The sequence below is a fragment of the Lynx canadensis genome, chromosome F1 (assembly GCF_007474595.2).
Source record: "Lynx canadensis isolate LIC74 chromosome F1, mLynCan4.pri.v2, whole genome shotgun sequence".
Taxonomy (NCBI): Eukaryota; Metazoa; Chordata; class Mammalia; order Carnivora; family Felidae; genus Lynx; species Lynx canadensis.
In genome coordinates this window covers 7,984,075-8,010,492 of record NC_044319.2, presented here as the reverse complement: position 1 = coordinate 8,010,492, position 26,418 = coordinate 7,984,075, and the positions used below count along the sequence as shown (strand labels likewise).

Here is a 26,418-nt window from a genome sequence, read left to right as displayed (position 1 = left end):
CACAAAATGAGCTCACAGTAAATATTTGCTATGGTGTTATGGGAAGTCCTTGGGCACTGGTGTCTGGATCTGAAGACACTAGAGGGTCCAGGGTAAAGTTCTTCCAGTTTTCTGCCTTCCTTGTTCAGTCATCTTGCTCAGATGTTCTGCATCCAGAGGCATTTATTTTCTTACCTCCCTTATCAGCCCTGGTGTGATTGGTCTGCATATGATAGGGCTGATAGAGGGGATGGAGGGTTCCTATATCAGAACATACTGTCAACACTGGTTTTGGTTACTGCAGAACAACGATCAAACAGTACTGATTATGACAATGATACTCATAACTGGCATTACTGGACATTTCATATGTGTTGGGTATTTTGCTATGTTTTTTAATCCATTTTCTCATATGGTCTCCATGGAAAACATGGGGCAGGGGTACTATTCTTGTTCCTTTCTTACAAATTTAAGCTTAGAGATGGTGAAGTGACTTGCCCTAAGTCATATAGCTACAAGTGGTAAAGCTGGGACTGGCAACCAAGTTCTCTGACTTTTGAAATGGCATCCTTAATAGCTAGCGTTGATTGGCCATGTGGGAGTTATATTAGTCATTAATTTATCAAATATTTATTCAGTATTTACCATTTACCACGTTAAGATTTCAGACATGAGGAAAATAGGAGGCCTCCTCCGGGAGATCACAGAAAAATGATGGAGCTGATGGTTAGCTGATAAGGTCGCTTAGGCGCAATGAAACAAATGTGCATGGGGTAGCAAGAAAGGACAAAAAGGAGAGTAGCAGATTCTAAGCAGGTCTGGGGTGGTCACTGACAGTCATTTCTATGAACTGCTGTCCATTCTTAAAATAAAAAAAATAATGATTTGGTAACCAACAAATATATTATGTTAACTTCATCGTAAGTTTTATTTAATCACAATAGGTAATGCCTATTACTATGAATGTGTTACTATTCAGTATTCATAGATTATTGGTCATTCAGCCTGATCATCCAATGTTCTAAAAGATTAGAGAGAACAATGGTAGAGTACACACCATTTAATTTGATCGGTGTAGAGGCCAGCACATTCTTACAGACGATAGTGGAATAGATGTATTATTCAACTTGGTTGAATGTATTTCAAATTGGTTGGATGTATTATTCAACTTGGCTCCTAGGTGTGTGTCTTCCTGAATATTCAAGATTGAGAATTCCAGACGACCATGCAATCTCAGACCTGTCCATGTACAATTACATAGAGGTGAGTGAGGAGGTTGGGCTCCATTCCATGTTAAGTGTACTCTTATACATAGAATTGTTGAATCACTGTATTGTATACCTGAGACTAATGTAACACTGTATGTTAATTATACTAGAATTAAATTTTTAAATTTTTTAAAAGAATAGACTATTTGTTAGAATATCAGTGAATGATCTCATCATGTTAAGTGAACTCTTAATGCCCTTCACCTATTTCACCCATCCCCCCCCCTCCCCTCTGGTAACCATCTGTTTTTTGTCTGTAGTTAAGAGTATGTTTTTTGTCTCCTTTTTTCTTTGTTTTGTTGCTTAAATTCCACATATGAGTGACATCATATGGTGTTTGTCTTTCTCTGACTGACTTGTTTCACTTAGCATAATACTGCCTAGCCCAATCCATGTCTTTGCAAACGGCAAGATTTCATTCTTTTTTATGGCTGAGTAATATTCCATAGTATATAGATACCACCTCTTCTTTATTCATTCATCAGTTGATGGACACTTGGGCTGCTTCCATAATTTGGCTATTGTAAATGATGCTTCAATAAACATAAGGGCACATATATCTTTTTGAATTAGTGTTTTCATATTCTTGGATAATCCCAGTAGTAGAATTATTCATTCATATGGTAATTCAATTTTTAATTTTTTGAAAAACCTTCATACAGTCTTCCACAGTGGCTGCACCAGTTTGCATTCCCACCAACAGTGCATGATGGTACTTTTTTCTCCACATCCTTCTCAACACTTGTTGTTTCTGTGTTTTTGATTTGAGCCATTCTGACAGGTGTGAAGTGATATCTCATTGTGGTTTTGCTTTGCATTTTCCTGATGATGGGTGATATTGAGCATCTTTTCATGTGTCTGTTAGCCATCTGCATGTCTTCTTTGGAGAAATGTCTATTCATGTCTTCTGCCCATTTTTAATTGGATTGATTATTTATTTATTTATTTATTGGTGTTGAGGTATATATTCTTATATTTTGGATACTAACCCTTTATCAAATATGTCAAATATTGCAAATATTTTCTCCCATTTAGTAGGTTGTCTTTTAGTTTTATTGATTGTTTCCTTTGCTGTGCAGAAGCTTTTCATTTTGATGTAGTCTCAATAGTTTATTTTTGCTTTTGTTTCCTTTACCTCAGAAGACCTATCTAGAAAAATGTTGCTAAGGCCAATGTCAGAGAAATTACTGTCTGTGCTCTCTTCTAGGAGTTTAATGGTTTCAGGTCTCACATTTAGCTCTTTAATCCGTTTTGAGTTTATTTCTGTGTATGGTGTAAGAAAGTGGTCCAGTTTACTTCTTTTGAAGAGAGCTGAGCAGTTTTCCCGACACCATTTGTTGAAGAGACTGTTTTTCCCCTTTGTGTATTCTTGACTCCTTTGTCAAAGGTAAATTGGCCATATAATTGTGGATTTAGTTTTGAGCTTCCCATTCTGATCCATTGATCTATGTGTCATTTTTGTGTCAGTACCATACTGGTTTCATTACTATAGCTTTGAATTATATCTTGAAATCTTGGATTGTGATACATCCAGTTTTATTCTTCTTTTTCAAGATTGTTTTGGCTATTTGGGGTCTTTTGTGGTTCCATAAAAATTTTAAGATTATTTGTTCTAGTTATGTGGAAAATGCTGTTGGTATTTTGATAGGTACTGCATTAAATGTGTAGATTGCTTGGGGTAGTATGGACATTTTAACAATATTTGTTCTTCCAATCCATGAGCATGGAATATCTTTCCATTTGTTATGTCGTCTTCAGTTTCTTTCATCAATGTTTATACTTTTCAGGGTATAGGTGTTTCACCTCCTTGGTTAAGTTTATTTCTGGGTATTTTATGATTTTTGGTGAAATTGTAAGTGGGAATGTTTTCTAACTTTCTCTTTCTTCTACTTCATTATTAGTGTGTAGAAATTCAATGGATTTCTGTATATTAATTTTGTATCATGCAACCTGACCAAATTCATTTATCAGTTCTAGCAGATTTTTGGTGAAGTCTTCAGAGTTTTTTATATATAGTATAAAGTCATCTGCACTTAGTGAAAGGTTTACTTCTTCCTTACCAATTTGGATGTTTTTTATTTTTCTTATCTGATGCTGTAGCTAAGGACTTCCAGTACTATGTTGAATGAAAGTGATAAGAGTGGACATCCTTGTCTTGCCCCTGATCTTAGGGGAAAAGCTCTCAGTTTTTCACCATTGACTTGGATTTTTCATATATGGCCCTAATTATGTTGAGGAATGTTACTTTTATACCTACTTTGTTGATGGTTTTTATCATGAACAGATATACTTTGTCAAATGCTTTTTTCTGCATCTATGGAAATGATTATATGGCTTTTATCTTTTCCCTTGTTGATATGATGTATCACGTTGATTGATTTGTGAATATTAAGCCACCCTTGCAACCAAAGAATATATCCCATTTGATTGTGATGAAGGATTTTTTAATGTACTGTTGGATTCAGTTTGCAAGTATTTTGTTGAGGATTTTTGCATCTATGTTCATCAAGAATATAGGCCTATAGTTCTCTTTTTTTAGTGGAGTCTTTATCTGGTTTTGATACGAGGGTAATGCTGGCCTCATAGAATGAATTTGAAAACATTCCTTTCTCTTAGATTTTTTGGAATTTTTTGAGAAGAACAGGTATTAACTCTTCTTTAAATGTTTGGTAGAAGTTGCCTATGAAGCTGTCTGGTCCTGGTCTTTTGTTTGTTGGGAATTTTTTTTTTAAATTTTTGATTCAATTTCATTATTGGTAATTGGTATGTTCAAATTTTCTATTTCTTCCTGATTCAGTTTTGGGATGTTATATGTTTCTAGGAATTTACCACTTCTTCTAGGTTGTCCAATTTTTTGACATCTAATTTTTCATATTTTCTTATAATTCTTTGTCTTTCTGTGGTGTCCATTGTTATCTCTCCTCTTTCATCTCTGGCTTTGTTTATTTGAGTCCATTCTCTCTCTCTTTTTATGAGTCTCGTTAAAGATTTATCAATTTTGTTTCTCTTTTCAAGAAATTGGCTCCTGGTTTCATCTGTTCTATTTTTTTAATTCTTATTTTATTTATTTCTGCTCTCACCTTTATTATTTTCTTCCTTCCACTTTTGTTTGTTCTTTTTCCATTTCTTTTAGGTGTAAGGTTAAGTTGTTTGAGATTTTTCTTGCTTCTAGAGGTAGGCCTGTACTGCTATAAATCTCCCTCTTAGAACAGCCTTTCTGCATCAAAAAAATTTGGGGACCATTGTGTTTTCATTTTCATTTGTCTCTATGCATTTATTATTCCGTCTTTGATTCCTTGGTTGACTCATTCATTATTTAGTAGCATGTTATTTAACTTCTATGTATTTATGTTCTTTCTAGATTTTTTTCTTGTGGTTGATTTCTAGTTTCATAACACCATGGTCAGAAAAGATGAATGGTATATGACTTCGATCATTTTGGATTTGTTGAGACTTGTTTTGTAGCTTAATGTGTGATGTAGTATGGGGAATTTTCCATGCGCACTTGAAAGGAACGTGTATTCTACTGTTTTAGGATGGGTGTTCTGAATACATCTGTTAGCTCCATCTTGTCTAATATGTCATTCAAAGCCATCCCTTGTTAATTTTGTTTGGATCATCTATCCATTGATATAAGTTGGATGTTAAAGCTCCCTACTATTACTGTATTCCTACTGATTACTTTTTTTATGCTTATATTAGATTCTTTATGTATTTGGATACTCCCATGTTGTTGCATAAACATTTACAATTACTTTATCTTCTTTTTGGATTGTTACCTTTATCATTATGTAATGTTCTTCTTTGTCTCTTGTTACAGTCTTTGTTTTCAAGTCTATTTTGTCCTGTATAAATATTGCTACCCTGGCTTTCTTTTCACTTCCATATGCATGGTAAATGCTTTTCCATCACTTTACTTTCAATCTGCATGTGTCTTTAGGTCTGAAATGGGTCTCTTATAGACAGCATATGCATGAGTCTGCTTTTTTATCCATTCTATCACCCTATGTCTTTTAATTGGAGCATTTAATACATTTATATTCAAAGTAATTATTAATAAGTATGTATTTATTGTCATTTTGTTGTTTGTTTTATGGTTGTTTTGTAGTTCTTTTCTGTTCCTTCTTTTGCTCTCTTAACTCATGGTCTCCTAGCTTTTGTTAGTAATATACTTGGATTCTTTTCTCTTTATTTTTGCATATCTATTACTGGCTTTTCATCTGTGGTTTATACATAACAAAGTGTGCATATATTTTATATTAAGTCTATATTAAATCTGCATATAAGTCTATATTAAGTTGATGGTCTCCTAAATTTGAGCCCATTCTAAAAGCACTAATTTTCAATCTTCTCCCCCTACCCCACATTTTAAGTATATGGTATCACACTTTACATCCTTTTATTTTGTGGATCCCTTGACTGATTTCTATAGATTTACTTATTTTTACTGCTTTTGCGCTTTCTACTTTTCTTACTCTTGCTTATGGTCTTTCTCTTGTCACTCAGAGAATCCCTTTTTTTTTTTTTTTTTAATTTTTTTTTTCAACGTTTATTTTATTTTTGGGACAGAGAGAGACAGAGCATGAACAGGGGAGGGGCAGAGAGAGAGGGAGACACAAAATCGGAAACAGGCTCCAGGCTCTGAGCCATCAGCCCAGAGCCCGACGCGGGGCTCGAACTCACGGACCGCGAGATCGTGACCTGGCTGAAGTCGGACGCTTAACCGACTGCGCCACCCAGGCGCCCCCAGAGAATCCCTTTTAACATTCCTTGTAGGGCTGGTTTAATGTCATTAATTCCTTTAACTTTTGTTTGTCTGGGAAATTCATTATCTTTCCTTACATTCTGAATAATAGCCTTGTTGAATAGTGTATTCTTTGCTGGAAGTTTTTTCTTTCAGCACTGTGAATATATCATGCCATTCCCTTCTGGCCTGCAAAGTTTCTGCTGAAAAGTCAGCTCATAGCCTTCTGGGGTTTCCCTTGTATGTAACCATTTTCTTTACTCTTGCTGCTTTTAAAATTCTCTCTTTATCACTATTTGCTATTTAGTTACTATGTGTCTTGGTTTGAACCTTATTTTTGGGGTGCTCTCTGTGCCTTCTGGGTCTTGATATCCATTTTCTTTCCAAGATTTGGGAAGTTTTCAGCTATTATTCAAATAAATTTTCTGCCCCCTTTTCTCTCTCTTGTCCTTCTGGGATCCCTATAATACAAATATTATTGTGCTTAATGGTGTCACTGAGTTCCCTTAGTTTATTCCCTCTAGTGGATTTTTAATTTCAGCTACTGACTTCTTCATCTCTGATTGGTTGTTTTTTATGCTTTCTGTCTATTTGTTGAGGGTTTCACTGAGGTCCTCCACTCTTTTCTTAGGTCCAGTGAGTATCTTTATGATTACTTTAAAATATCTATTAGTCATATTGTTTATCTTCATTTAATTTAGGTCTCTTAGTCTGATTTTGTCCTGTTCTTTTATTTGGGACTTATTCCTCTGTCTTCTCACTTTATCTCACTCCCTGTGTCTGTTTCTGTGTGTTAGGAAAGTCAGCTACATCTCCTGTGCTTGAAAGTAGTGGCCTTTTGAAGAAGAGGTCCTATAGTGCCCTGCAGTACAATGTCCCTGTTCACTGGCACCTGATACTTCAGGGTGTCTCCTATGTTCGTTGCCTGTACCCTGTTGTGGCTGAGCCATATTTGCCTTCAGTCCTGTCATCTGCAATGGCTCTCTTTGCCTGTTGTGAGCAGAGTTTTGTCACTGTGTTGTTAGTGGGCCAGTCTGGGGTTACCTTGGGCTTGAGTTGAGTCAGAACAGGTGTTGGCCAGAGGTGTGGTACCATCAAACTACAGGGCTCTCTCCCTGTTTGTCCCATGAGAAGCTATTTTTGATGGGCAGGGCTTGTAGTCAGATCAGATGTCTGCTCCCAGACCACTGCTAGGGCTGCAGTTGGACTGGTATGTGTGGTTATATTCCTCTCTCCCAAGGCAAGAGTCATTTTGGAGTGGAGTTGGCCCATTGGGGCTGCTTGCCACTGCCAGGCTTTGGCACTGATTTGGAAGGACTCCTGCCAAAGGTGTGTTGGAGGGGGCAGGTCTGCAGCAGAATGTGGGAGTGGATGTGCTCTTAGCAAGGTAGGTGGAGAATGTTGGTGCTGCCTTGGTTTCACCAGGTGTCCATGTGTTGAGGCTAGGGGACAGGGGAGGGAAATGGCATGCATCAGCTCTTTTTTTCTTGAAGAAGTCTCCCAAGGATACCTGTCCCTCCAGCATATGCCCTGAGATTACTAAATAAATCTTCACATATTTCCCAGGTATTTTGCAAACTGTTGCTTCTATGATGTGTTGTATATCAGTGGGGATGTTTGTTATACTATCTCTTTAAGGGTGGAGACTCAGTTTCCATTCACCCTCTGGCTCTCCCCCAGTAAAGCCCTCTGATTTTTGAGGTTCCAAGCATTAAGCCCCACTGACTGTAAGAACTCTCCAAGATAGGCCCCTCTGGTTTTCAAATCCAAATGTTATGGGGATGCCTGGGGTGGCTGGTGTAAGGTCTCCTCCTCTACCCTCTCTGTGCCAGCAGTGTCCCTCCCTCCTGCAGATAGTCCTGTGGGTCAGTTTGGCTTCTGGCTGTGTCTCTGCCCTTCTTACTTTCTTTGATGTGACCTCTTCTCTACTGTGGAGAGTCTGTTCTGCCAGTCTTCAGTTAATTTTCTGGGGTTTTTACACTGATGTGGTTGTTCTCTGGGCATATCCATAGGACCAGTTCAGCCTAGGAACTCCTACTCTGCCATCTTCCCCAGAAGTCACAAATGTCCTTTAATTTTTCTTTGCCCCAGCCCCATTGCATACATGCTGAATGAGAACAAAAAGAAAACACACACACACACACACACACACACACACACACAGAGCATTCCCTACACATGCATGGATTGTGATAGTAGACAGTGACAATGACCCACACACATCATCTCCATCTACATTTTAGGGACATTTAGGAGGTAACAAAGATGAAAAATTATCTGGTTTCAATCACTGATAAATTCACAGGCTTAAACCTTAAACATTTGGCAGAGCTAGTAATATGCTATTTTAATGAAGATATAATTTTTATATGTATTAATGTATTAACATATTTGGAGGAATGAAGAGATAGTAAATGACCTTACCATTCTTAACATTATAAGTTGCAAGTTTAGAGTAGCTTTAAATATTCTTTGGGGCCTTATGCACTGAAAAAAAAACGTATATATTAAAGATATTCATGGTCAGAAGATTAACACTCAGAAGAAAAAACACAATTACATTTTGAGCCAGTCACATGAAAAGCTCACAACAAATACTTATGGTTACACTTTTTTTTTTTAATTTTTTTTTCAACATTTTTATTTATTTTTGGGACAGAGAGAGACAGAGCGTGAATGGGGGAGGGGCAGAGAGAGAGGGAGACACAGAATCGGAAACAGGCTCCAGGCTCTGAGCCATCAGCCCAGAGCCTGACGCGGGGCTCGAACTCACGGACCGCGAGATTGTGACCTGGCTGAAGTCGGACGCTTAACCGACTGCGCCACCCAGGCGCCCCATGGTTACACTTTTTAAATGATCAAATGAAAAAAATTTCAGGATAAATTTAAAGAAAAGAGTGTAGCTGTTTTCCTTCTTTCCTGAAGAGAGATAAAAAATAAAGTGGACTTTAGTTTGAGCAGAATTATTACATACGTAGTGAAGGAAGTTCTATAAGATACCGAAAATCTTCACTGTTGTAACTTGCTTATGTCTTTCTTTATTTTTTGAATCTTACAGACATTTATTTCCTGAAATATGGGCATCACTTATAAACAGAGCTTATGATTAATAACAAATGAACAATAAAAAATAACAAAAAAAATTATCTCACTTTTTCTTCCCTTCCCCTATGCTTATCTGTTGTGTTTTTCAAATTCCACATGAGTGAAATCATATGATATCTGTCTTTTTCTGACTGACTCATTTTGCTTAGCATAAGACACTCTAGTTCCATCCACATTGTTGCAATTGGCAAGATTTCATTCTTTTTCATTGCCAAGTAGTATTCCATTGTGTATATATATATATTCTTCTTGTGTCCTTAAAAATGAGACAGCTACAACAGAATATTTGTTCTGAATATGGAGTAAGTCAAGAAAGACATACCTTCAAGGATCTCTTCTTTCCATGAAGAAGATTACAAATTAATCAGGAAACAATGACAATTAGTCAAATCTTTGGTCCCACAGACTATCCCCAGATCTGACTGAACAAGATTTTTGCTGAAATAGAGTTCCCATATTGCCCCCTGAGCAAAATAGAGTTCTATAACATGTTTTGTGCAATTGCTCAACCTTTTCAAGGTAATGTCTTATACTTTTACTGAAAAGGATTGGAAATAACTGTTAAGGAAACAAGAATTTGACTACTTCGTGTCCAGATTTGCAGTGAATAGGAATGAAGTATAATAATAAGTTGTAGTAAATAAATAAAGGCTATTCATTTGAGATATTCTTTAAGACTCTTACATTATTGCAGATGCGAGCACATGTCAACTCGAGGTGGTTCATCTTCCAAAAAACCATGGAGAGATTTCTTCATGCTATTATGCCATCTACCTTTATCCCTCTCTATACCATGGTAAGGTCTGGATTTAAGGCATCTCCTTATTTTATTCTTCTGTTTATCCATTAAAGAATCACAAGAATACTTTTTAAACTTCCTTATAGGTTGCCTTCTCCAGAATAAGATACCATGAGGCAGTGCTGCGCTGGCATTGGCAGAAAAAGGTCAGAATAAATTGAAGTTCATAGTGGTATGGTTATGATTCTTCAGGCAAATACAGAAATCATGTGATAGACACTAAATGTTTGCTTCCAAATAAAAACTGTCCTGGGTACACAGAGGGAAAAGTGCCTAATGAACAAAATTACAACAAGAGAAAGAGAAAGAGAAAGAGGGAGAGAGAGAGAGAGTGAGGGAGTGCTTCTGAAGGGAAGAAATTCAAAAAAGAAACAGATGCTACTATTTCTAAACTTCTTTATTTTAGCAACATGACTACTTTTATTTAGCAAATTGGCTTTTGCTTCTGAAATACTCTTATGGATTTAATTTGTAAAATTGGACAGAATTGAATCACTTATAAAACACAATCTAATTTCAATGTAATGCCATAGTTTATTTTGGGAAGTTGACCCAGAGATGTCACTAAATAGACATTCAGAATTCTGATCTTCAGATTTGGAAATCTAACAACTTTATTCATTCAACAAATGATTTTATTTAACATGTAGAGACAGAGCTGAGCATGGTGATGAATAAGCAACAGCCCCTCTCCTCATGTAGCTCAGAAGCTGGTGAAGACTGGTGGAGAGGCAGAGCTGCCCTGGAGGAGAATGGGAGTGGCCAGGGTGGGTGGGGATCCATGGGGCTGGAAGGCAGCCCACAGGTGTGAGGATGGCCAGAGATGCAGCTGGGACGGTAAGAAGGACCTCAAGGATTTTGAATATTATATTGAGGGAAGCAGGGAGACCAATGGAGGCTAATAGATTCAGGTGTGGATTTTAGAAAGACTGCTTTGCTATGTGGAGCCTTGATTGGAAGAAATCTAGATTTATTCTTACAAAGATGAATAAAATAGGATCCCTGCCCTCAAGGAGCCAAAAGACTATTAGGAGAAAGTGACGCCAATGAGAATGCAGGAAACTTAGTGCCAAGTCAATTCTCATGGAGACTTTGTGCAGGTTCTGAGCAGTGACTGAGTCATTTGTGGCTTCAGCACAGTACTCTTCTAAAATAACACTCATAACTCTTTTTTTCTAAAGTATGTGGGTTTTTTTTTCATGGCTATACACAGGGAGACTGCAAAGAACTCTATACAGAACACATGGACTCAGTTATTTCTGGGAATGGAGAAAGGACAGAGATAGGAGGAAAGCTCCAAATTCTAGACCTTACTGGTCATTGTAGGCCTTGACCTAGTGGTCATTCAATTAAATTGCTGTTTCAGGTTAAAGAATAAAGAAGAAATTGTATACTCCTTGGTTGTTTAAGAAGGAAGTCTTTTAAGATTTTAATCTCTGGACAAATGAAATGAGACTTCTTGCTGTTTTTACAGGTGATAAATAAAGGACTCTTTTTCTTTGGAACACTGATAGCCATCGGTAGCACCTACCTACTTATGTGCTCCATGTCATTGAGACCCCTGCACTATGTCAGAAGACCATGGGACTGGCTCACTTACTTCCAGAAAACAGGACCTGTTTTCCTGCAAACTCCATGGAGTCACTAAAAGAAATTCCCAATGTCATTAGCAGGTGACATAAAAGGTTCTGAAGTAGCAAATAGTTTAATTTCTTTATAACCAAAACTAAGGATAAAAACCATGTTTCTATCATCATATTTAATTCACTAGTGCAAGATATATGCCAGCTTACAATGAAATTCAGTATAGGATTTCTCTGTGTTCATTGAAATTATTGAAAAAAAAAAAAGAAAAAAAAAACAACCCCAAACCACCAAAGTTGCAAAAGGCAGTTTTCCTACAACACTACACATAGGTGTGGTCATTCTAAATATAAAAATGCAATGACTAAGATCTCTTTCACTTCTCCAAAAGTAAAACACCAGAGGCCTTGAGGAAGACAGACCACATCCTTTCTTTAAAGGACATAAAGAAGGTCATCATAAGATTGACTCAACACCTAGGACTAAAAATTACAATTTGGCAAACATGTTAAGTTCACTTTTGATCCCCTGGATGGAACTTCTCCAACACAGAACTCAGATTCACGTACTAAAACTAGAAATGTAAATGAGGAATTTGGGGCACTCTAGAGAGTTACAAAATGAACAAATTTTACTTCACAGTCTTCAAAGGCCAGTATTACCTTTTGAAGATTAAAAAAGGGCCATTAATGCCATACTAAGTGAAGACTAAGAAGAGTTTTATTTACAAATTAAATAATATATACAACAGAGTGGAAAGGAAATAAGGGAAGACAGTTTTCATAGAAATTATTCCATTTAAGACTCCCAGAAGCAGTTTACTAACTTGCTATGGCAGAACCAGCAATAAACTTGATTTTGAAAATTTCATTTAGTGAAAACATTTTCTTTGGTCTTCCTTCTTCAATAGGCCAACTGAATTACTTAGAAGTCTTTCAAACATGATTATTTATGTAGATGCTCCGCTAAGTGGGATAGTCATCTAAGAAATAAAAACTAGGCAATACAATAAAATGATTCAGTTTCTGTTTTACATTGTCAAAGAAATCTTTGAGTTCTAATAATCCATGTTAAGTCTAAACAATGACTTATGGGGAAATGGCCTCTTTACTAACACTGAGCATTGATTGTCCAGTAGACTGATTGAAGAGCAAAAGAGATTAAATAATACACTTTATGAGTACTGTTTTACACTTACTTTCACCCCCTTCAAATTAGGTTTCATTTTTTTGCTTGGAACTTCTTTTCTAAACCCAAAACTCTTGGCAAAATTGTGGCAAGTTGTTAAAAAGGATAATCTGGCCAAGTTACGTTTGAAATGAAACAGATGGAGATACCTATCTGCCATCAACACATCCTTCTTCATGTACACCCTCTGATAATGTATGATTTCTTAGATGCTATGATTAGCTTGAAATTCACCATCTTTGCTGTGTGCTTTTTAATAACCCTTCTAGAGCTTGCTTAGCAGCATATTCATCTGAAACTCATCTTTATCATACTGCATATATGGCAAGTCTTTTGTTTTGGAGGAAGCCAGGGCACTGAATTTCTTTGTCACCCTAGAATTGACTCTGATAAATTTGGTCAAACATAGGATGTGACAGTGATTAGGATCCAACACTACAGAAGATTCGAGATTTCCTAGTGATTTCACATGTGTATGATACAAAGTTATTTTTACAGCTATTTTTGAGCTGTAAATACAGCTAAGTATTTTTGAGAAAAACATCTATGTGCCTTGGAAAATAGTGTCATTTAAAAAAATATATTCAAAATGAAAATTTCCAACATGTTAGAAGTTGATGGTGCCAGATGCCCATCTTGTGCCATAAGTGGTTTTTCATTGTGGAAAGCACCCATTGAATTAAAACAATTTGTCTTGCTCAGTTGTTTCCAGTGGCCAGAAAGCATATGGGCAATTCATACTTCCTGCTGGGCCACAAAAGTTCTGTTGATATTGCGGGGCCCTAGGGTAGGCTGCCCCAAAATATGCCACCATCGCATAATGATTACTTTGAATTCAAGTTATTAAGAAACAGCAAGTGTATAAAAGATGCTCTGACCTTCCTTTGTTCCCCTGAAAGCAGGAAATCTCTCACGCGAAAGATACCTCCCTGCACCAGAAGGTCAGAGGGACATCTGTATCATCAGAGACAGAGAATTCAGGGCTGAAGAAGTCTACATAAGCAAACCTTGTTACTTTTACTAAATTACTACCCCAGCCCAAATTCTGTTTAGAACTCTACTAACTGAAGCTCCCAAACATAAATTTCTTTGTCCTGACAATTCCTTATAGATTTATGTTTCTTTGTCTAAAACGTATGAAAGCTGCATGCCTTGCTCATTTCTTTGGGTCTCAATTTTATTACTTGGCCTCCTTGCACACAGAATTAAACTTTTTTTTTCTCCTGTTAATCTGTCTGATGTTAATTTAATTCCTAGACCAGCCAGAAGAATCTTGTAGGGCAGAGGAAAATTTTTCCTCTCCAACAATATTAACATAGAATGAGGATTCCAAAACAGTCCTTATAATGGAAGCCTAAAAGTAGTTGTCAATACAAGGCCTTGTCTTTCATTACCACTATTCCTTCCTATAAAGGACGGACTTGGATTACATCAACTTTTGACACACTGGTTTTGTCACTGTCTTCAACTGACAGTGATTCATCACTGGTGATGATAAAAATGATGGAAGAAGAATTAAAAGTCACTTTTTTCTTTGGCCTGTCCCCATCTTTTTGTGACATCACAATGGGTCTGATCTGCATTTCACTCCCATTGGTTGGTAGGTCCTTAGCAGGCCTGTGGCATCTCAGCAGTCGGAAACATAGCAGTTGCAGAAGGGATCTTCGAAACTGGGCAGGGAGAAAATAAAGTTGAATATTAAGGCCCTTAATCTGGATTAACATTCAATAAAATTAGTTGAGTTTAATTTTGGTTGTTCTTTTTTATTTGTTAGCTTATGTGTGTATGGGGTTAGGTGGCAATGCTCAGATGTACCTAAATAAACCTAGAGTCTTATGTTCTCTATTTATTATAATTCTCATTAACAAAATCATATAGGACTATTATAACCTCTATGGATTCGAGTTTCATGCACCTTCTATGAGGGCAACTAAGTCCATTTCTTTAAGGAAGTTTGAACATCAATGCCTTCCACAAATATTCAGTGAGCACCTACTAGGTGATAGCCACTGTGCTACAATTTGGGAATATTTTTGGGCAGCAAAGAATGACAAGGCCCTTCCTGCAGAGTTTACAGTCTGCTGTCTCACTAATTTTCTGTTAACTAGGAAAAGAATTTTTTTTCTATCAAGATTACAAAGCATTTAGAGAAAAAATACTACAGTGGAGAATGCTAGCGTTCCCCAGTGCCCATGATTCTTCCCTCTGTCCTGGACACAATGCTGAACCATAAGTTATTTAATTTAACTTTTATCCCCTTTTCTCAGAGCAAAATACATGGGCTTATTATACATAGGCTTTCACAGATCAGGGAGTAGTAATGAAAATTATGATAACCAGCTACATTGGTTTCTGTCTTCTTTAAACCCCACTTATATACAAGTTAGTATTTAGTTTATAGTTACATTCAAAAATATTTGAGACTATTTCTTCATCAAATTACTGTTTCTTATATCAGGTTAAGTGCTAAAGATACATCATTATAAGGGTTTAGAATATGTATGCCAAAATATGTTTTCCCACATAAATGGTGAGCTCCTTGAAGATAAGGACTATTGTTTTGTTTTTTTTTTTTTTAATTTTTTTTTCAACGTTTATTTATTTTTGGGACAGAGAGAGACAGAGCATGAACAGGGGAGGGGCAGAGAGAGAGGGAGACACAGAATCGGAAACAGGCTCCAGGCTCTGAGCCATCAGCCCAGAGTCTGACGCGGGGCTCGAACTCATGGACCGCGAGATCGTGACCTGGCTGAAGTCGGACGCTTAACTGACTGCGCCACCCAGGCGCCCCTAGGACTACTGTTTTATGTATTTGTTTGTTTTTGTTTGTTTATTGTATCTTTTAGACTTCTAGTTCAAAGTGTGCTCCTGGGAACCAGAAACATGGGAACCATGTGGAAACTTATCAAAATGCAGAATCTCAGGCACCCAGCATAGCAAATCTGAATATGCACTTTTGTTTTCACAATCTCTCCTGGTGTGGTGTATGCATTTTAAAGTTTTCCAAGAACTAATGTATGACCTATTGGCCCAGAGGAAGAACATAAAAAAACAATTGTTAGGTAATATATTTAAAACGTACTTATTTGCCTGTCGAGGTGGTAGTTCTTAAAATATGGAGGTCTTATACTTCTTCAGAAAATCAGTTATAATCTATCTTGCTAAAAACAATTCACATGTGAACATTCTTAAAAAGTTTTACGACCAAGTTTCAGGGTTCTCATGACTCTCCTAAAGTCAATTCAAGTAATTCTCAGATTGTAAGGACTCCAAGTTGAAATTCTCTGAGTTCAAGTAAACAGTTAATGAAGGCAACATGAGAAAGAAAGATCAGTGAATACAGATCGAAACCATACGAAAGTAAGAAGAGAGAGGGAGATTTAGCAGTGAATATTATAAGGTTAATTGAAAAAATGCCGTTATTCCAAATTCTTGAGCATTAGTAGCCTGAGTAGTTATTATTATCTGATATTAGTGTGACCTGTTAACTTAAAATTCCAATGGAGTAATTAACTATTATTCATAACTTTTAAATTCTCTGATTTTTAAACTTTGCAACTTAGAGGCTTAGCTTCATAGCAATCATAATGAGGGCTTTCTTAGTTATAACTGACAACCACCAAGTCAAAACCTTTCTACCAAAGAAATAAGCTTCCCATTAGATCTAGAGGAGTTTCTGAAGCCAGATTAATTTGAGCTACACACTGGCCATGGTACATGAATAATAACCCAACTAATTGTTAATAGTATCTGTAACCCCAAGTGGGGAGCTATGTGTGTAGATTTTGGTATTCAAGCAAACAAGATTGGAATCCAGGCACCAATAATTCCTGGATCAGGCAAATCATTTAACTTCTTTGACCTATGTTATAATTTATAAATAAAGTAAGGAATAGTATTGGTGCCTGTCTCATGGTGTTTTGTAAAAATAATGGGTAACCTCCATAGTACTATAAGAATTTTAAATGAATTTTAACTTTGAACATAAAATGTTTTCTGATAAATGTTAATTTCAATAGATTTTTACTTAAGATCTATTGGTAGATCTTAGAATTTTTACTATTTTCTTTGGGAATATCTTACATTTCTTCCTGAACACTTTAGTTTCCTCTAAAGTTCTTGATTTAGGTTTTTATCACTGAAGCTCTTCTGAATAACCTCTATAAAAGTATTATATTTCCAACAGTCACATATGTATAGTGAAAACAATGAGTTCATTATTATTATGCTTACCTTTCTTATCATGAAGATATAAATAACTGGATTATATACAGTACTTGATTTAGCAAAGAGATATGAAACAATTGAGACTGTTGGAGTGACCAGGTGTCCATAACCATTAACCACCAAGAAACAGATCACGATATAAGGCATCCAAAAGATCAGGAAGGTAGATATCATTAAAAAGCACATTTTGGCCACTTTCTTTTCATATCTTAAAATCTTAATCACTTGAATTGTCTGAAGATCTTCAACACAACGAAGCTGCAGAAAGAAGAAAGAAAAGGTTGAAAATGAAAGAATCCTTTTCTTATGCTGTTTCAATAATAGATATGCAGACAACAAACCATAACGCTCCACTTCTCAAACCAGGCAGAAAACATGTGATGTCAGTTCTGCCTGGTTAAGCTGGTCTCGATGAAACTTAATTGCCAGATGAATTCTTGCTGCAAGCTATGGTGACTTCCAACTCCGAGCCAATGACTATTACTACAAAGTGGGATCTGATGGGGACCTTGCTTATGCTTGGTTTCATCAGGACTCAGGTGCAGAGAATGCTTGCAGCCATATCCGTGTAAACTCAGCATATCTGATCTTAATTTATCCCCAGTAAAGGCACTGAGGAACAATGGTCTACAGTCTGAAAGTCGTTCAGGTTTCTTAAAGTTTCCTTAGAAGTTCCTTCTATTGTTATTATAAATGTATTATTAGGGGGTGGGGGATAATATTCCTCTACACCAAAATCATGTTTTGAATAAAATAGTTTTTTCTGACCATTCTAAAAGGCTAATTTTGCTACAAAAATACAAATTTTTTTTTAAATTTAAAAAAGGTATTGTACATACTGTTTATACTTCACATATAATTTTAAACTGGGAAATTTATTGCATTTCAACAAATGTTCCTTTTGAACAACAAATGTTCAAAAGGTGTTACTTTTATTCTAGCATTGTCATAAAAATTAAGGAAAAAAATTCCAAATAAATCAGAACATGTGCTTATAGTATTTAAGAGTATATTTGAATTGATGTAGCTAAATTATTTATACTATCTAAAATTATATTTAGGAAACTATATTCTTAGTAGAAACACATATTCATATCCACAGAAAATGGAAAGGTTAATGGGTAATTAAAGTGATTGAGTTTTTTAAGAGTAGAGGGAATGTGTAGGAGTGGGAGTGGTTGTCAAATGTCTGATACCATTATTTTCTGTGTGTGCAATTCTATTTAAAATTTTTTCATGTTTTGTTTTATTTTTTGAGAGACAGAGTGCAAGCAGGGGAGGGGCAGAGAGAGAGGGAGACACAGAATCAAAAGCAGGTTCCAGGCTCTGAGCTGTCAGCACAGATCCCAGCGTGGGGCTTGAACCCACAAATACAAGATCATGACCTGAGCCAAAGTTGGACGCTCAACCAACTAAGCCACCCAGGTGCCCCATGTGCAATTCTATTTTAAAGGAAACTATTTTATTTAATATGATAGGATATTATTCTATTTTCACAACAGCATTTTTTGGGGGGTGGGTGGGAGATTTCCCCCCAGAGTTTTTAAGAAGGTTGTGGAGTTCTAGTAAAAGCTCTGGATTTGGAATTAGTTCTGGGTCCATATCCCAGATCCACCACTTTTGCCCTCTGTGTGACATTAAGCAATCAATTACTTCCTCTGAGAATCAAGACTAAAGGACATTCAAATGAATAACCTATTAGAGTTAACAGAAGTTGGGTCCCACTTCCATACATATGACTTTGTGGGATTGTTCTCAAGATTATTTGTTTACATTGGAATTATATTTGAAACTAATATACTTCTATGGATTTGTACTTTTATGATACTATAGGATATTAGGAATCATGAGTTTTGGCTCCTCAAAGTTTCAACTAACAAGTAATAAGATGACAGTTCAATCATCCATCCCCAATTCCCCACCACCTAGGGACCCACAGACTCATCTCTACCTTTTCTGGGTAATTCAGTCCCCATCCTCTTACCATTTTTCAAAGCAGAGCCCGCATTTATCATCTTGGAATTACATGTATGCTGCAGAAGTTAATTTAAGGAAAATATTGGGCTATACTTTCACAGTTCCTCTTTGGCATAAGGATATGGTTCTAATGTTTTGGATTATTTGGGTTTGTATATGTGAATATACAAACATATTGACATATTTGACATATTGACATATTTGAATATGTCCATGATTATTTTTCATTTATCTCTTTTTTTTCCTCTCTGTTTTATCATTATCTATTCTTTCACTCTATTCTTTCAATATTTTCCAAATAAAGAGCTCTAGTTCATGTCTCGCCCTATTTGTTCAATCATTTGAGTGTATTTTTCAAAACTGTTGTGGATGAAGCAAAAGCACATGCACAGTTGAATTTGTTCTGAAGGATGAACCACTTAAGACGATTCCCCATGTAGTCCCAGTAAAAGTGTTCTCTCCCTACACAAATAGTGCTTATTGATCCAGACACCTGCAGATTTTCAACAACTTCACTGTGAGTCCTCATTCTTATGTGAGAAGCTATTTCTCCATCGCTGCTATGCATCACACCTCTGGATAAGGAAATAGAGGTGATTATGGTGCCAGGTTCTGAGTGGAGAATATTGCTGTCTAGAGTCAAATCTCTTTACCCTTGTACCACTTCTCCTTCCTATGAACACTGCCTGTAACTCATTCCAAAAATAGTCTTTGATCAACTATTGTTCCAGCTATAGGTGAAAACTTAAAGACTGGGTCTCTGCTTTTAAGGAATTCACTGTATGCTGAGGGTGACAGCATACATGTTACTTCCGTAGGTGATACATGCCATGGAGGAGGTGACCAGAGAGGGATATGGGAACACACAAGATGAGTAACTGATTCAGATATGGGTAAGGGCTAGAAGATCCTGAGCTCAGACTTCTGAGGTGAGTAGGAGGCAGCCAAGTAAGGTGGGACAGAATGTTCCAGGGAAAGGAAACGTGTCAAGGCAAAGAGGTAAAAGAACCCATGTTAAGTTCTGGGAACAAGAAATATTGCACTTGGCTGGAGCCTGAGGTTGCAAGAGGGAAGGCATATTAAGAAATAAAGCTGGACATGCAGATAAGAGATGGCCTTGCAGGACCCTGGTAGTCATACTCAGGGGCTTTATATTTTTAAATCATGAAGGTAGGGGAACCTCTAAAGGATTTTAAGCTGGGAAATGACTTGAGAAAATTTGTATTTGAGAACACCTACTCTAATGGAAGTGTATAGAAAATGGATTAGATGAAAGCAAGAATGAAGGAAGAAAAACTAGGGCCCCTTTGAATTGAGTCTGTGGCAATAGGAGAAGGGATAAGGGACATATGGAAAAATATTTGAGGTTGAATAGATGAAATCGATAATTGGTTGGGTGTAGGGGAGACCTGGATGAGGAATAGTCCAAGATTTACTCTATTATTTTTGGCTGAGGAATAATGACCAACGCGGAAGCAGCAGATCTAGGGGGAGGGATGACCAATTCGTCTTCACACACATAGAATCTGATGAGTCTGGGGGCCATTCCAGTGGAGATGTGCAATAGGCAACTGACTATGGGATCTGACAGAGGTCAGAAGAACATCCTGGGTCAGAAATAGAGATTCCAAAGTCACCAAGCTATTGTTAGAAGGAGAAATCCTAAGAGCATATGAGATGCCGAAGGCCAGTGTGTAGTATGAGAAGAGGGCTAAACACAGAATGCAGGTAGGCCTATGGGAAGCAGCCCTTGGCAGAGACCTAAGAAGATGGTCCGGAGTCAACAATAACTATAGGAGAGAATGGGGTTCTAGTGGAGGAGAAACCATAGTTCGGTGGAAGTTGTCAATAACATCACAAGTGTTAAATGCCACAGATGCCAGGAAAAAAATAGAAATGTGCCCATTGGAACTAACATTTGGTATATTATCAATTACCTCAATGAGGGCTGTTTCTGTGACAGTGTGATCAAGGAAGGAGACCAATTTGCAACGGGTTAAGGATTAACGACTAGCTGAATGTAAACTACAAACTCTTTGATACAGGAGCTATAAATTACACAGTGTTGTATTCTCAGTGCTTAGTAAATATCTTAGCTTGAGCTCCCCTAACAATATACCCTAGACTGAGTGGCTTAGACAACAGAAATGTATTTCTCACAAATATGCAGTCTGAGACGTCCAAGGTCAATGTGCCAGCATGGTAGGTTTCATTATGGGACCTCTTTTCTCAGCTCAGAGATGGCTACCTTCTCAATGTGTTCTCATATGGTAGAAAGAGAGATGGACAGAAGGGTGGAGAGATGGATGGAGGAAGGGAGAGAGAGAGACAGAGAGACAGAGAACCAGCCACTGGTTATGATTTAAAGTGATGGGGGCGCCTGGGTGGCGCAGTCGGTTAAGCGTCCGACTTCAGCCAGGTCACGATCTCGCGGTCCGTGAGTTCGAGCCCCGCGTCGGGCTCTGGGCTGATGGCTCAGAGCCTGGAGCCTGTTTCCGATTCTGTGTCTCCCTCTCTCTCTGCCCCTCCCCCGTTCATGCTCTGTCTCTCTCTGTCCCAAAAATAAATAAACGTTGAAAAAAAAAAAAAAAAAAAAAAATTTAAAGTGATGTATGTCAAGGCAAAGAGGTTTTATCTTTTTCTTTCTTTTTTTTTTCTTTTTTTATAAAATGTGAAAGCTAGAGGGGATTATCAAGATGAGCAGGAGACTGATGAGCAGGAGTTCTGAGGAAAGAAGGCACAGAACAGGAAGACACAGTGAGTGAGCAAGGAAAAGATACATGGGTAAAGTAGGAGACTGGCATATGGAGTGTGCCCCATACTGTCACTTCAGACTCCTTGCTAGCACCCAACAGGAACCCTGCTGGTGGTCAGTTCTTATGCTTTATGATTCAAAAGTGATTTCCAGAAAAAAATATCTGTACTATTCTCTAGTGGGTTTATGTGACCTTTGAATGAATACAATGATAGGAAGTGTGGAATTTCCTTGGTTAGAGTTCTTGAAGTCTAAGAGTGCTGGAGAATGCAGGTGTTCTTCGTTGTTGTTGATTTTGTCTGTCTAGAACCCCTTTCCTTCCTCTTTGTGGTTTAGAGAGTGGCGTATATAGAGTAGATGTCATTCCTCATGGGTCTTTTAGCGTGCACAATTATATCAAGTGGGAAGTCCGGTAGAGCTGTTTTAGCTGCAGACAACCACTGTTCATGTAGGAAGAGTTTGACTGTTTTCCACACAGAATTTTCCACCCTGGACATGGTTTAGGGGAGGGACATTTGAAGTCTTCAACTCACCATGCGAACGGAATACAGAATATGGCCATAGCAATGGACTATGACGCCCACAGGCACCACCAGGCAGCCAAGAAATAAGAAAAGCACAAAGGAGGAGTCATTGGCGTCCTTGGATTTCCAGTCCACAGAGCAGCCTAGTCCGTGTACATCCAGGATGTACCTGTTCCAGCCCAGCAGAGGTGCTCCAGACCATGCCAGTGAGTACAGCCAGATGTAGGTAATGGCCCTCCAGGCCCAGGAAAAATTGATCACTCTGGCATGGACCACGCGAATATAACGTTCATAGGCCAGCACAGTTAGGGTGGTAATGGAAACAGTCCCTGAAAGAAGAGAAAGTGGGACAGTGTAACATGAAGCAGGGGAAGACAGACATAACAGACAATTCATTGCCTACTGGAGACACATTACAGAGTATATGGAACCAACAACGGCTCTAAAAGCTGACATATCTAAGAGGAATTATGCCTCACAGTCCCCAGGAAATTTGATTGGACACATATTTACCCAGAGAAGAAAACAAATGGTGTGTGGATTGCAGCAGGACAAAAAAGCCCTAAAACCAAACCAACTCTGCCCCAATGATACAGGTATTGTGTTATACTTCCTGCCAAAGAGAAACTCTGAAGAGAGTCAGGGAGAGTCACTGAGTGTCTCACTTGACTTTACCTTTTCTCAGTTGTTTCTGACTCAGGATTGAAGATAAAATTAAAGTGGGCTTCACAAGGATGAACTGGCCCAAGTTATGGTACAAGTATTCAGGGAGCTGCATTAACCTTCCTGCTAGCAGATATCAGCCGGTGAACTATTCTCCTGCAAGACTGCTGACAAGGGAGTGAAGCCTTCTGTGCTCCCACGGTCTTCATTTATACCTCCATTTTGCAACAAATACATGAAAACAATATTATTTATGTCTCTGCCTCTTCCCAAAGAGTGATTTATACATTCAGTAAGCTCCTACTGAGCACCTACCACGTGCCAGTCACTTTGCCAACACTGGAGGTTTAGAAGTGACAGAAAAGTGGAAATCTAGGTGCTTAGAAGGAATCCAGTTGTGTAAATAACAGTGAGATGGCAGGAGGTGTAAAGGCTACAATTCCCATACAGTGTCCTGTGGGAGTCACAGAACAGGGGGCCTTTGTCAACCAGGCAGGAGAAGCACATTCCAGGAAGAATTAAGAATTATGTACTGGAGCATAGAGACCATTTAAGGGTCTAAACCAGATGAGAGAATACAGAGGTGCCAGGGCTAGGAGCATACCAAGGAGAGAAAAAGTTAAAAGGAGCAGATGAGGCCATACATAATGAGAAAGACTTTCAATTTCTTGATAAGGGTTTTTGTTTCTTTTTTTAGTTCTTAAAAAACAAAAACAAAAAACCTTTCCTGTATAAAATAGTAAATTATAAAATCTGTTACTCCATCATGTTTTTTTTAAGTGTGAAGTGACAACAGTTAAGTTCTCCTTTTCCTCCTCCTTCTCCTCTTTCCTCTGAAAGGGCACTCATTCCTGCAGTGGTATAGAATTCCAATCCTAGTTCAATGTATGGAGATCAGCTTGAAGGCCATTTCAGTAGTCCAGGGGCCCGAATTAGAGTACCTTTAAAGGTATGAACAGCAAAGTCTAGATTCCAGAAACAATTGGTGATTAGTATCAACAGAACCCATTGGTTTATTGAATGTGAAGAGAAAGGGGAAAAAAAGGAGTCAAGAATAACTCGAGAGATTTATAACCTGCGTGATGATTTGAGCGTGATTAGATTAACAGAGGTCAAAACTACCAGGTGTTATGAGCAGATATAGGGGAGAAGATGAAATTGTGAGCTCCCTAGAACACAACCAGCATAAATATTTGTTGAATGAGTGAATCAAGAGGGGTTGTATGAAAAGTGGTCCTAATGGAGAATGAAAATAAGACCTGTCTCAGGTAAGTAGGGAGAAGTGGGCAGGGGAGTGGTGGTGGCGAGCTTCAAGAAGCCTGGAGTGATCCTAGCTCTGTGACATTGGCAATTCATACAATCTCTTTAAGTTAGTTTTGTTTTGGTACTCATATAATTGAAAAGCTCTTGACATCATCAAATTTTGTGACTATGCATCTATAAAGGTATGAAGTGAAGAGGTCCTAGACTCAGAAAGCCATTGTCAGACCACAGTTAATATCCATTTATACTCTGACAGTTTCGTTATTGTGGGGAGGACAGCATCCCAGTGTCTGATACCTGTGATGTTTAATAAATGTTCATTGAATAAATGAGTGAACGTTTAGTAAATACGCAAGTGACTGGAAGAATAAGACTGGGTTTTGTCATATGGTAGAGGAAATATTTCAGGATGTAGTGTTATAATCATAAATAATGAAGTTCAGATTATGTTAAGTAATTCCGGACACAAGGAAAATACCAAGTTAGATATTCTGCCTTCCGAACTTAGAGTCAACTTTCACCTCATTAAATTTTTACCTGAAGAGTGATACCATCTTTTCTTTAACTGACTACATTCCCAGAAGGTAACCAAAAACCTAAAGATAGTGACATAATAAGTCTCTCATGAAATACTGATGGTTTTATTTAGTTTACAAACTTTCTTATCAAATATAATGGTATTTAATTATATAATTGCCTTTACATATTAAAATATAATTTTTGGCCTTCAACTCTTAATTTACCTTGAATATGATTTAGGTCTTCTTCGGCAAGAAAACTTGCTGCAATTATGTTGTAGATTAGCAAATCCCAGTATACCTTATAGATGCATAAGTAAGTTCTTATGATTAAAGGAATAAGCTGCTATAATTTTAACCATCAATCACGTATTCATCCATCCATCCACCCATCCATCCATCCATCCATGAACTATTTACTGCTTATCCACACGTGTCAATCAGTGTGCTAGGAAATAGGTACAAAGGGGAGTGAAATAAACGCCTCATAGAACTTACAGTCTGCTAGATAAGAGTGATGATGTAATCAAGCCAAACACGTAAATTAATGACGTGGTATCGAGGAGAGAGAACATGTGAGGGAGGAGGCTGCAGACCTAGAGTATTTTTTTTAAGTTTGCTTATTTATTTTGAGGGCGAGAGCATGTGGGGGAGGGGTGGAGAGGGAGAGAGAGAATCCCAAATAGGCTCTGCTCAGTTCAGAACTCTATGAGGGGCTTGAGATCATGACCCTAGCTGAAGTCTAGAGTCAGACGCTTAACTGACTGAGCTGCCCAGGCATCCCAAGGATGTGGCAGTATTAACTGGGAGTCGGGAAAAGCCTCATTGTACGCAGAGCTGAAGTATGGAAAAACCCCAGCTCTGTGATAAGTCAGGGTACAGAAGTGGAGGAATTTTCCTTCTTATTATTTAGGTCAAAGAGGTAAGAGATTTTTTTTAAATGTAATAGTTTTTGGCCATGCCTGTATCATAGCAGGCACAATGAGCTTCCAAAGCCTGAATTCAGTTGCTGACATTCGGCACCATAACCAGTTAGTAGTCCCTGAATTTCCCAGTTTTTCAGGCCTTCCCTGACTGCATGGGTACATAAATGGTAAGCTTATTTGACTAAGTCTTCTGGGGTGACCCATTTGAAAAGACCTAAACTACATCCCTTCCTTAAAATTGTTTTTTCTCTTAGCAATTATTTACTCATAAATTTTGGTCCTGCCTGAGTCAAAATTATGTTCTGTATTCTGGAGAATGAGAACAAGAGGACTGTGTGACAACTACTTCATACATACATCACAACTGATGTGGAGGGGCGCCTGGGTGGCTCGGTCAGTTGAGCGTCCGACTTCGGCTCAGGTCACGATCTCGCGGTCCGTGAGTTCGAGCCCCGCGTCAGGCTCTGGGCTGATGGCTCGGAGCCTGGAGCCTGTTTCCGATTCTGTGTCTCCCTCTCTCTCTGCCCCTCCCCCGTTCACGCTCTGTCTCTCTCTGTCCCAAAAATAAATAAACGTTGACAACTGATGTGGAGCCTAGTCCTCTATTCCCTTAACACTGTGGACAGGGAAGGGGAAGGTGACGGCCCCACAATGAGCACCCAGCGTATGTGAGGCCCCATAATGGTCACACTACATACAGTGTCCCTCTTTGTGAAAAAGGAGTTTGGTGGCTCACAACGTATAAGAAATCAATAGGTGGCAGGGACAGTTTTGAGGACCTAGGACTGACTGACTCCAAAATCCATAATTCTGCCTTTATCCACCTGTTCCCACAAGCTCTGCTAGGAGTAGCATGATGTCCCTGCTCTCCCTGCAGAGCTGTAGACTGATCACATAT

The 26,418-nt window shown here is 38.0% G+C and overlaps 2 protein-coding genes across 2 annotated transcripts in view; one reads left to right on the top strand and one right to left on the bottom strand.

Annotated features, from left to right (window-relative positions):
• KMO (kynurenine 3-monooxygenase) overlaps positions 1-11,572 on the top strand; it is a 56,130-nt gene extending 44,558 nt beyond the window's left edge. The window contains 5 exon segments of the mRNA XM_030302144.1: positions 1,160-1,242; positions 9,791-9,892; positions 9,982-10,041; positions 11,370-11,501; positions 11,504-11,572. Coding sequence (XP_030158004.1) covers positions 1,160-1,242; positions 9,791-9,892; positions 9,982-10,041; positions 11,370-11,501; positions 11,504-11,572 — 446 coding nt within the window.
• The window catches only part of OPN3 (opsin 3), a 45,810-nt gene continuing 30,497 nt past the window's right edge, over positions 11,106-26,418 (bottom strand). The window contains exons 2-4 of the mRNA XM_030302146.1: positions 22,160-22,479; positions 16,901-17,152; positions 11,106-14,337 (exon numbers count right to left, since the gene is read on the bottom strand). Coding sequence (XP_030158006.1) covers positions 14,074-14,337; positions 16,901-17,152; positions 22,160-22,479 — 836 coding nt within the window. The 3' untranslated portion in view covers positions 11,106-14,073. The remainder of the gene's footprint in view (positions 14,338-16,900; positions 17,153-22,159; positions 22,480-26,418) is intronic.